Source organism: Lithobates pipiens, unplaced genomic scaffold (assembly GCF_037356315.1).
Source record: "Lithobates pipiens isolate NorthernLeopardFrog02 unplaced genomic scaffold, aLitPip1_a1.2 Scaffold_19, whole genome shotgun sequence".
In the NCBI taxonomy this organism is placed as follows: Eukaryota; Metazoa; Chordata; class Amphibia; order Anura; family Ranidae; genus Lithobates; species Lithobates pipiens.
The window spans coordinates 512240520-512253381 of record NW_027507764.1 but is presented as its reverse complement, the minus strand read 5'-3'; the positions used below and the strand labels follow the sequence as shown (position 1 = coordinate 512253381).

Here is a 12862-nt window from a genome sequence, read left to right as displayed (position 1 = left end):
GCTCCTGCCACTAAATAAAATGGTTAGCTTACAGTCCTGTTTACACCTTGCTGTTGCTTGGTCCTTCGATGAGGCTTTGATGAGGTTTCAGTGGGGCTTTGGTGGAGCTTCAATGGGGCTTCGGTGAGGCTTCAAGCGAGCTTCACCATAGACTTCTATGGAGGCTTTGAAGACGCTTTGAAGCACCACTGAAGCTACATGGGGTATAATTTTGGAAGCAAAGCAAAAGCAGGTGTAAACAGGACTGTAAGCTAACCATTTTATTTAGTGACAGGAGCTTTGACTAGCGTTCAGAGAGCTTTAAAAAAGCCTGTCTGAAGCTTATTGAAGCCTTTTTGAAGCCAAAGCAAGTGTAAATGAGCCCTAAGCATTGAGAACCTCACGCATCATAAATAGCTTTTGCAAAACTTTGCAGATGGGGGGGGGGGGGTATTTCTTGAAGAACTCCAGGTTTTACACATCCTGGACTTGAGGAACAGAATTAACACTTACCTCTGTTCCCACAATCCAGAGATTTTCAGAGTTAACATTTGGCAGTAATAACATTTCTGCTCAGTGAACTGCCCAGCAGGCAGCTAGATATAGTTGTGGGTCTTATACGATTGCGTGAGAGTTTATTTGGCAATCAGATGAATGCATTTCCTTGAGCAGTCAACACAAACATGCCGGTTGACAAACTTTACACCTCAAGAGCTCTTCATAAGGAGGGCATCTTACCCCACCCTATGTAAAGATTTGCACAACCTGGAGTTCTGCCTGAACCTATCACCTAGAAGAGCATTCTGCTCCAGTGTTGTCAATAGATTTTTGCAATTTCTGTGTCGCAGACCATCTAACATGACCCATTCCTTAAAAGTACAAAATGCTTGTGAAGAATTGACTGAAATGTCAGATGATTTTAATCAAAAAGTTGGAGAGAAGACTAAGCCCTTGTACACACGGTCGGACATTTCAACGGAAAAGGTGTCCGATCGGACCGTGTTGTCGGATAATCCGACTGTGAGTGGGCTCCATCGGACTGTTTCCGTCGGAGTATCCGACGGACCAAGTTTTCCAACTTGTCTATAAAATTTTCCAACAACGTGATCCAATCGGACTTTGTCCGATCATGTGTAGAGAATTCCGATCGGACAAAGTGCCACGCATGCTTAGATCAAATTCCTAGACCAAAGCTATTGGCTACTAGCCTGAACGTAGTCCCGTCCTAACGGGGGGGGCATAAGTGTTCAATTTGTCCGCCGCAATGTCAAAGTCACGATTGCCGCCATTACTAGTAAAAAAAATAATAATAATACTACAAATGCCATAAATCTATCCCCTATTTTTTAGGCAAACGTTTGTGCAAACAAATCAATATACGCTTATTGAAATTTTTTTTTACCAAAAATAGGTAGAAGAATACGTATCGGCTTAAACTGAGAAAAAAATATTTTATTTTTTATTTTTTTCAATGGGATATTTATTATGGCAAAAAGTAAAAAATATTGTGTTTTTCTTCTTTTGTTTATAACGCAAAAAATAAAAATCGCAGAGGTGATCAAATACCACCAAAAGAAAGATCTATTTGTGGGGAAAAAAATGATAAAAATGTCATATGTGTACAGCGTTGCATGACTGCGCAATTGTCATTCAAAATGTTATAGCACTGAAAACTAAAAATTGGCCTAGACACTAAGGGAGTGAAAATGCTCTGTGGTGGTTGAAGTGGTTAACAAAGCTTTATGGTAATATCTTTTCTACCACTATATATATATATATACATACACACTCTGGGGGTTATTTACGAAAGGCAAATCCACTTTGCACTGAAAGTGCACTTGGAAATGCAATCGCTCTAAATCTAAGGGGTAGATCTGAAATGAGGGGAAGCTCCGCTGATTTTAACAGCCAATCATTTGCAAGGTAAAATGCTGTTTCTTATTTTCCTTGCATGTCCCCCTCAGATCTACAGCGACTTTACCTCCAAGTGCACTTGCAGTGCAAAGTGGATTTTCCTTTAGTAAATAACCTCCTCTATATATAGTGGGGAGAGATACAACTTTTTTTTCTGTCTAATTCCTCAAGGGAGATTTTTCCCTTACCTCCAAACCCTGTGGTGACCATAGAAGAAGGCAGGGGTAGTCACAAGGACAAGAAGTCACAGACAGCAATAAAAACATTGTTAGGGGTTCTAACCCCCTCCTCACTCCCCCAAACGTTACTTTGTTTTGAGTCGCTATTGGAGAGATGCACCTTCACTTCCTGTTAGAAATCCCCCCCCCCCCCCCCAATAAAACCCAGAGGTCCTAAATCTACCCAGCTCTGTTCACAATTATAAAAAATTGTTGCAAATGTAATGAAAAATGTTCATTCATGTTAAGTGGTATTTTCTCGTGTACCGCTGTGCTGTCTTTTACACCCCTGTAGTGTGTAGTATATGAAAATATGGTTTACCCCATACAGTGCCGAAGGCATACTGAAAATCCTAACAGGACAATTTGTATATCTTACACTACAACAGGGGGTTCTCCAACTGTGCATCCAGATTTAGACAAATCACAGTCTTTTCTTATTTAATTGACTCTCAAAAGATGATTTGTAGAACCTGACAAAAGCATATGCAAATGTGTAGCTCTGATTACACAAACTATATCAGTGCTATTTGTCTAGTTTAAAATAATAGAATCTGCAAAATAGGGACAGAGGGGAGAAAAAAGGTTGTTAACGGATGGGATTGTGGCCAAAGTGTTTTTTACATAATTAAGAGTGGGGCTGTCCGCATGGTGGGCATGATTTAGGTGGGATCACACCTAAAGTGGGTGTGATCTGGGCAGGACTGCTTGTAACTGGGTCATATAACATAATGGAGTGGCTCATGGAGGGTGGTGACAGTGTCCTGACGATGAAGATATTGATGAGTATGCATTCTCGCCCAGTGAAGGTGCACATACATTCACTCTGTGTGAATGGTGCATGAAAAGCAAGTGTTATTAGGCTATTTTCTGTTTTTGACAAATGTTTTTAAGTGATTTAAAATGGAAAAAAAACATGCATTTAGCCACTAGATGGCGGTAAGCATAATTTCCTATGATACTTTGCACCATCTAAAGACCAAATGTGGGATTTGCTATTTTAAATCAATGACAAACATTTGTCTAGCACAGAAAATAGTCAAATAACATTTGTTTGTTTTTTGCCTCATTTGCAACGAACAAATGAACATGTACTTTTACTGGGAGAATTGCTATGCAAACTTTTTTTCATAAACAGACCTCTATGCGTCATGTCCATGTAATGTGTTATTAGGCGTTAAGACACCTTGTGATAAAGGAGCCCACTCACTTTACATTGGCTGGCACTGCAATGGAAGTGACCATTTTATGAATGCAGCTCACCATAAAGCTAAGGCTGGACTTGTAGGCACAGCTTCTCCACACTCCAGTGCTAATATCTGACCACCACTTCCTAACTCCTATGTATACCTATTGGCAAGGCTGTCCATAAAGTGATGGGCCTGTGGAGGTGGGGTTTCACAGAAAGCTTGTGCACTGCTCAGTAGAGATGGAGTTTTGCTTGTCAGTACGACTCAGAACATTACTATGGTAGGTAGGTTTGGCAAGCTGCTGCATATATGTGAGCCTGAAGGTGCCTTCACTTCAGACCGTTGGTCCTCTCTTTCCCTTTTTGATAGAATAACCTAAAGAATAAGTTCACCTTCTGGAAAAAAAAAAATAATAAATGCACATTTTGCAAGTAAAATGTGAATTTATTATAATAGTTCTAAAAAGCCTGCAGAGCATTGCACTCGCTATCAGCAGATCACAGGTGCAATGTCAGGCTCCAGCAGATTCTCGGGATAGCCATCTGCCTGGCGGTTACTTGACAGCAGGAAGATGAATGAGCTACGAGAGCACTCACCAGCACCCTTGTTGTTTATAGAGAAGTACAAGCTGCCAGCCCCAATGGCTTACAGTACTTGTAGTTTATTCATTCAGTTTCCTGCCCCAGCAGCCATGCTGCTTTCAACTTGTGACAGCGGGTGCAGGTAGAACATGCCGTGCCTGCTGTCACAGGTAGGATGGATTGGGGGGAGAGGAGACATACATGTTACATATTCCAGAACTGAAGTTATCCAAATCGGCTCTTTGCACTCTGATCTCCCCTCTTCCTGTTCCTCCTCTCTATGCAGAGTGCCTTGAAAAAGTATTCATACCCCTTGAAATTTTCCACATTTTGTCATGTTACAATCAAAAACATAAATGGATTTTATATGATAGACCAACACAAAGTGGCACATAATTGTGATGAGGAAGAAAAATGATCAATGGTTTTCAAAATATTTTACAAATAAATATCTGAAAAGTGTGGAATGCATTTGTATTCAGCCTTCCTGAGTCAATAGTTTGTAGAACCGCCTTTCACTGCAATTACGGCTGCAAATCTTTTTGGGGATGTCTCTACCAGCTTGGCAAATCTAGAGAGTGACATTTTTGCCCATTCTTATTTGAAAAATAGCTCAAGCTCTGTCAGATTGGATGGAGAGCATCTACGAACGGCAAATTTCAAGTCTTGCCACAGATTCTCAATTGGATTTTGACTGGGCCATTCTAGCACATGAATATTTTTTTATCTAAACCATTCCATTGTAGCTCTGGCTGCATGTTTAGGGTCACTGTCCTGCTGAAAGGTGAACCTCTGCCCTAGTTTCAAGTCTTTTGCAGATTTAAACAGGTTTTTTTCTGAGATTGTCCTGTATATAGCGCCATCCATCTTCCCATCAACTCTGACCAGCTTCCGTGTCCCTGCTGAAGAAAAGCATACAATATGATGCTGTCACCACCATGTTTCACGGTGGGGATGGTGTGTTCAGGGTGATGTGCAGTGTTAGTTTTCCGTCGCACACAGCATTTTGCTTTTAAGCCAAAAAGTTCAATTTTGATCTCATCTGACCAGAGCACCTTCTTTCACATGTTTTCTGTGTCCTCCACATGGCTTCTCACAAACTGCAAACAGGACTTCTTATGGCTTTCTTTCAACAATGGCTTTCTTCTAGCCACTCTTCCATAAAGGCCAGATTTGGTAATTTCAGAGTTATCATGGGCCCCTTGGCTGCTTCTCTGATTAATGCTCTCCTTGCCTGGACTGTCAGTTCAGGTGGACAGCCATGTCTTGTTAGGTTTGCAGTTGTGCCATACTCTTTCCATTTTCAGATGATGGATTGAACAGTGCTCTGTGAGTATTTGGATTTTTTTTTATAACCTAATCCTGCTTTAAACTTCTCTACAACTTTACCCCTGATCTCACTGGTGTGCTCCTTGGCCTTCATGATGTTTGTTCACTATGGTTCTCTAACCTCTGAGGGCTTCACAGAACAGCTGCATCTATACTGAGATTAAATTACACACAGGTGGACTCTATTTACTAATTAGGTGACTTCTGAAGGCCATTAGGTCCACTAGATTATAGTTAGGGGTATCAGAGTAAAGGAGGCTGAATACAAATGCACACCACACTTTTTAGATATTTGTTTGTAAAAAATTTGGAAAATAATTTGTAATTTTCCTTCCCCTTTACAATTATGTGCCACTTTGTGTTGGTCTATCACATAAAATCCCAATAAAATGCATTTATGTTTTTGGTTGTTACTTGACAAAATGTGGGAAATTTCAAGAGGGTATGGATACTTTTTCCAGGCACTGTATATGTTATGCCGCGTACACACAATCGGAATTATCGTCAGAAAAATCTCTGATGGTTTTCCCGACGGAATTCCGATGGAATTCGGCTCAGGCTGTCTTGCCTACACATGGTAACACCAAATTACGATCGTTTATAACGCGGTGATGTACAACACGTACGACGGGACTAGAAAAGGTAAGTTCAATAGCCAGTAGCCAATAGCTTCTGTCTCGTAGTTGAATCTGAGCATTTTGGCGTGTCGGAATTGCATATACACGATCGGAATTACCGATGGAAAGTTTTTCCATCGGGAAAATTTCGAACATGCTATCAATTTTTGGCTGGCGGATATTCGGACAGCTAAATTCTGATGGAGCACGGTCGCATTTTCCGATGAAAAGCTCTCATCTGTCTTTTTCTGGCCGGAATTCCGATCGTGTGTACGTGGCATAAGAGCTAAAAATCCTGAAAGGGTACCAAGTCACTGCTGGGAGGGGGAGTAGAATAAGCTGATCTTCTGAAAGTAAGAGTGCTTCTGCTGAATATTTTAAGAATGAATTGCTCCAGTGCCTGTACAGCCGTCGCCAAAAGTTTGAGAATGACACAAATATTCATTTTCACAAAGTCTGCTGCTTCAGTTTTTTTTAGACCTTTTCGTCAGATGTTACTATTGTGTACTAAAGTATAATTACAAGCATTTCATAAGTGGCAAAGGCTTTTATTGACAAATACATTAAGTTTATGCAAAGCGCCAATATTTGCAGTGTTGACCCTTCTTTTTCAAGACCTCTGACGCCCTGGCATAATTCTGGGCCACATCCTTATTGACCGCAGCACATTCTTGCATAATCCATGCTTAGAGTTTGTTAAAATGTGTGGGTTTTATTTTATTCACCTTCCTCTTGAGGACTGACCACAAGTCCTCGATGGGATTAAGGTCGGGGGAGTTTCCTGGCCATGGACCCAAAATGTTGATGTTTTGTTCCCCAAGCCACTTAGTTATCACTTTTGCCTTATGGCAAGGTGCTCCATCAACCTGGAAAAGGCATTGTTCATCATCAAACTGTTCTTGGTTGGGAGAAGTTGCTCTCGGAGGATGTTTATGTACCATTCTTTATTCATGGCTGTGTTCTTAGGCAAAATTGTGAGTGAGCCCATATCCTTGGCTGAGAAGCAACCCCACACATAAACGATCTCAGGATGCTTTACTGTTGACATGACACAGGACTCATCGATGGTATCACTCACCCTTTCTTCTCCAGACAAGGTTTTTCCCAGATGCCCCAAACAATCGCAAAGGGGATTCATTACCCCCAGTCCTCAGCAGTCCAATCTCTATAACTTTTGCAGAATATCAGTCAGTCTCTGATGTTTCTCCTGGAGAGAAGTGGCTTCTTTGCTGCCCTTCTTGACACCAGGCCATTCTCCAAATGTCTTCACTTACTGTCTGTGCAGATGCACTGGTGGTACCCCGATCCCATAGCTGAATCAACTGTAGGAGACAGTCCTGGCACTTTGCTGGACTTTCTTGGGCACCCTGAAGCCTTCTTTTTATGGGATTAAGTTAATTTTCATGGCAAAGAGGGACTTTGCAATTAATTGCAATTCATCTGATCACTCTTCATAACATTCTGGAGTATATGCAAATTTCCATCATAAAAACTGAGGCAGCAGACTTTGTGAAAATGTATATTTGTGTCATTCTCAAAACTTTTGGCCACAGGTGTAGCTATAGAAGTCAGCAAGGACTTTTTTAATATGTATGTTAAAAATATGTGAATAATAGAATGTCCACAGCCTAGCCTGGGTTGTACTTTAAACAAGCCAAAAACTTACAAAACCTTCAGATTTGTATTTCTGTCTGTGACCCCATTGTGGAGATGCTCCTTTATTTCTTGTCCTCTTTGAAGAAACGGGGGGTTAGGTGTAATGAGGACAGGAATGCATGGACATCAGTAAAAAAAACTGTCAGAAGGTCTAGCATTTCCCCATTCTACTAAAAATGTGATTTGTCTCTGTCCCCATTGGACAGATATTCTACTAAAATATGTTTTTGTGCCTGTCCCCATTGAAGAGATATTCTACTAAAAATGCGTTTTTGTCCATGTCCCCATTGGAGAGATTAGCCATCGCTTGCTTTCCTGGCAGGAAATGCAAGGAAATCTCCGTCAGGGACACAGACAGTAATAACATAACTAAAGCTCTAACCTTACCCTATTGCATCCCAAACTAAGTAAAATGTTCTGGTCCCCTGTACACTTTCTATGGTAAATTTACAAAACCGGTCTAAAATGTTCATTTTAATCTAAATCACTCTTAACCCTAAAAGGTTACTTTCTTTTTTCTCTCTCCCTTCATATATTTTTCCCTAGAACCCTTCTTCTGGAAATTAAAATTTGGAAATGTAAATGCCTTTTCCAGTGCAGTGCAGTTTCCATGCACATTCCATGGTGTAGCTAAAAAGACCATGTAGTTAAAGTTTAACTGAAGGCAAAACTTAGCCCTTGTACACACTGTTGGACATTCCGACAACAAAATCCGTCGGGTTTTGGCCGAAACTGGTGTTGCATACACACGGTCCGACAAAGTTGTCGGAAAATCCGATCGTTCAGAACGTGATGACGTTATTTCCTTACAATGGGACTACGTTCAGGCTAGTAGCCAATACCTTTGGTCTTGTAATTTGATCTGAGCATGCGTAGCACTTTGTCCGATCGAAATTCTCTACTAACGTTGGACAATGTTGTCGGAAAATTGTATAGCCCAGCTCTAAAACGTTGTCGGCCGGATATTCCGATGGAAACAGTCCAATGGAGCCCAGAGGTCAGATTATCCAACAACATGGTCCGATCGGACATTTTCCGTCGGAATGTCCGACCATGTGTACAAGGGCTTAGTGTTAGTGTGTGGTGTAAATTTCCTCCAGCATTGTTCCTGTTTTTTCTTGCTGAAGGCTGCCATTTTGCTGAAGCCCAGAGCCCCTAAGCAGTGGTAAATCTTTAGGCTATCAGCAAATCAGCCTCTAGTAGCTCTGACTTTCGACACAATGCCAAAAATGGGGAGCAACTGAGCATGTGCAGAGCAGGGTGAGACAGTGTATTACTGGATTTTACACAGTATAGCCAACTTATTTTTAATGTTTTACATACCAATACCTGCAAAAGGGGCCAGCCTAAAGTGATCTAGCAGGACTTTATTTTCTGACTAAAGTTCCACTTTAAATAAAACTAGATATTGTCAACTTCACCAGGAAGTGATGCTTCAAGGTTGCTTGTGCATTGAATCAAGCGTTTGCTTCTGATACCTCTAAGCCCCCGCACACACGGTCGGACATTCAGACGGAAAATGCCCGATCGGACCGTGTTGTCGGATAATCCGACCGTGTGTGGGCTCCATCAGACTTTTTCTGTTGGAATGTCCGACCAACAAAGTTTGAGAGCTGGATATAAAATTTTCCGACAACATGATCCTATTGGACTTTGTCCGATCGTTTGTAGAGAATTCCAATCGGACAAAGTGCCACGCATGCTCAGATCATATTTGGAGACCAAAGCAATTGGCTACTAGCCCGAACGTATTCCTGTCGTAACCATCTAATGTCATCACGTTCCGAACAATCGGATTTTCGGACAACTTTGTCCGACCGCGTGTAATCCGTTTGAAAAAACCAGTCGGATTTTGTGGTCGGAATTTCCGACCATGTGTACGGGGGCTAAGGCTGCTTTCACACTGGAGCAGGTGGGTGTTGATGGTAAAATTTTAGCAGTGCTATTTAATCCCTTCATCGGCTGCTAGCGGGGGTTAAAAGCGACCACTAGCGGCTGATGAAGGGGTCAAATGCCCCATGTAGCACCGCTGTCGTAGTGCTTTGCAGGCGCTTCAGCAGCGCTGCCCAATTTATTTCAATGGGCAGAAATGGTGGCGGAGCGGTGTATAGACCGCTCTAAAGATGCTGCTTGCAGGACTTTTTTTAATATCCTGCTAATGCATCGCCTCCCGAGTGCTTTCACACTGAGACTGCAGGGGAGGTGTTTTTCAGGTGCTTTACAGGTGCTATTTTTAGCCCAAAAGCGCCTGAAAAACGTGTGTGTGAGTGTGAAAGGGGTTTAAGGCTGAGACAGCAAGTATTCCCAAATTAATTGGCTAACACCATGAACATTACAAATTTAAAGTGTTTGTTACCCCCAACACTTCATATTCCCGATATGTGCATATGTGCCTGCTGTGCCATGTACTTGTATAGGAAAGTCTCCTTTTCTCTTTGTATTGCTTTCCTTGTGTGGAATACCTAGTGTTCCTGCTAGTTCCCTTGCTTTCCTAATAAAAAACTGACCACACTAAGCAGGAAAGTCAGCTCTCTAGCTGTGCTGGGAAATCAGCCTGCTCTCCTCCAATGATCAGACTTGTCCTGACGCGACCCCCCACACCCCCTTTCCGCACAGCCATTCACTAGCTAGCTCAATGTGCTGCTTCTACCCAGCCCCCTCCCCCTGTATGCAGCTGAGAACCGAGGGAATGAAATTGTTTATAAAAAAAGGGAAAAGGGGAATTTTTTATGTTTTTTTATTTTTCTATACAAAAACGTTTTGCCGTTCATATTTATTTTAAACTGAATGGCTTGTTTTACAAGGTGATCGTTTACAATCACTTTAAATGTTGAGGGCACTATTCCACCCTTGGATGTTTCTAATGAATACCAAACAAATAAGAGGGCCCCTACTATAAGGAGGTGACACCTTTGTTATGGCCAAATGGGAAGGGGAAGAGACAGGAACTTCTGGGGGAAATCTTCCCACAGATAGAAGAAGCCCAGGAGGTGATCCTACTCATTGATGACTACCCATAACTGCAGAATCATTTTTGGGTAAGCTTCAGAATGGGTGCAATTGATGATTTCTAACCTAGCACAATATAACTTGTGTAATCAAAGCTGTTCCTCTAGCTTAGCACATGTTCATGCTCCATGCAGATTTAACAAATAGAGAACACATTGAGAAAAATTGACATGTGTCATGACTGCTGTCAAGCTAAACGCAAAATAAACAATGAATGGCACACTACAACACAAACAACACAAAAACAATGGACAACAGATGAGGACGGACATAACATGAAAGTGAAAGGGAAAAAAGAAAAACAACTTTTCTGTGAAAACAGACCCAAATTTGTTTTTAAAAATTATTGTTTGTAGTTTGTCATGTTCTTTATTTCTTGAACCCGTTGACCCGGCCAATTCAACCTCAGTGGTTATAAAATGTGGCGAATAAATAAGATATCACAGTCTAAATTACACAAACAAAAATACAATTCTTGGTGCCTGGCAATTTTTTTTTATATTCTTGCCCTGCCAAGGGTGGCAATACAAGAATGAAATGGGGTTTTTGTCTATTTTTTTCTTTTTTTTAATATATATATATTTTTTTTTTCTTTCAGTTTTGTTTTTCTTTTCTGCACCTTAAGAAATACTACAGTGTCTATAAAACAGACTGGAGCTCATTCAAAGACAGCAGTTATGAGTCCCAACTGCCAAAATGGTAGCTTGTCATTGGCCAGTGGCCCCTGACTACCCTGCAGTCTTCAAATAAACCCCATCTGCCTGGTCGTTAAAAAAATGTTTTAAATTCAATGAGTGACAGAGAGCAAACGAAGACCAAATGAGCAGATCAAAATGCAGGCTTCCACAACGTCAGTACCTTGTCGCTATGGCTATGCTCCTCATTAAGGGTGGTGCTACTACACGTGTCTACCCCAGAGTCTTTAATCTGAGGCTCAGACCATTCCAAATCCTCTTCCAATGAGTGGGCTCCAAAGCACACCATTCTCTTTTGTCTTTCAGACAAGGTGTTAGAATCCGACAAAACTGCCTGCTCACTAGTTTTTCTTTTTCCCCTTTGACTGTCCCCTACAAGTGTGGGATAAAAAAAAAAAAGGATATATATATATATATGTATATATATATAGATATGTATATATATAAAAAGGAAAAGAAAACATGCATAGGTATAAATAAAAACGAAGGGAGGTGTGGATGGTAAAGGAAACTGGATGTTACGGCCCCGCATGTCTCACCAAAGACATTGGGGATGCCTCACTGCTGTGCCAAGAGGTGTGCTCCATCCAATACTCCATGTCACCTGTGTGGATCAGACAGAGAAGACAGTGCAGAGAGGGAGAGATGAGGATAGAAGAGACAAAGACATAACATGGCAGTTAATCATTATGGTGTATTCTCGGAGAGGCCCTCATTTATCAAAATTTCTTTAATGGACCTATACTTTTAAGTCCTATCAAATTTGTGGTGGAGTTTCAGTTGTGAATATCGTATCTTTGTTGTAGGGGGCTCCATTTTCTGGTCACGTGGTCTCTGCCAAAAGGATGCAGGAGAATAAAATTCACTGGTCACATGGTCTCTGCCAAGAAGGACATAGTGGAATGACATTCACTTGTCACAGGGTCTCTGCCAAAAGGAACACAGGGGCATAGAATATACTGGTGACCTTGTCTTAACCAAAGGGGCCCAGAAGAATGCCGTTCACTGGTCATGTGGTCTTTACCAAAGAGACACAGAAGAATGTCATTCACTGGTCATGCAGTTTTTTACCAAATGGACACAGAAGAATGACATTCACTGGTCATGTAGTTTTTTACCAAATGGACACAGAAGAATGACATTCACTGGTCATGTAGTCTTTACCAAAGGGACACAGAGGAATGCCGTTCACTGGTCATGTGGTCTTTACCAAAGGAACACAGAAAAATGACATTCACTAGTCATGTGGTCTTAACCAAAGGGACACAGAAGAATAACATTCACTGGCCATGGCCATGTGGTCTTTACCAAAGGGTCACAGTAGAATGAAATTCACTGGTTATATGGTCTTTACCAAATGGACACAGAAGAATGACATTCACTGGCCATGTGGTCTTTACCAAAGGAACACAGAAGAATGACATTCACTGGTCACATGGTCTCTGCCAAAAGGATGCAGAAGAATGACATTCACTGGTCATGTGGTCTTTACCAGAGAATGACATTTACGGGTTAGGTGGAAGAATGGCATTTACTAGTCACATGGTCTGTACCAAAGGAATGCAGAAGAATGACATTGATTGGCTATGTGGTCTTTGCCGAAGGCACACGGGTGAATGACATTCAGTAGGAGATAGCCAATTAGCAGGTCTGCCTTAGGAGCCCATTCACAAT

General features: G+C 41.4%; 1 protein-coding gene across 9 annotated transcripts in view; it reads right to left on the bottom strand.

The window, feature by feature from the left end:
• Positions 1 to 12862, bottom strand: part of RIMS2 (regulating synaptic membrane exocytosis 2) — a 982185-nt gene that overhangs the window by 393877 nt on the left and 575446 nt on the right. For 5 of the 9 annotated variants that reach the window (XM_077493153.1, XM_077493154.1, XM_077493149.1 and 2 more), the window contains one exon: positions 11728 to 11792. In XM_077493153.1, coding sequence (XP_077349279.1) covers positions 11728 to 11792 — 65 coding nt within the window. Of the gene's footprint in view, positions 1 to 11351; positions 11561 to 11727; positions 11793 to 12862 lie in introns of all 9 variants that reach the window. The other 4 variants (XM_077493146.1, XM_077493148.1, XM_077493147.1 and 1 more) reach the window with 1 other exon arrangement.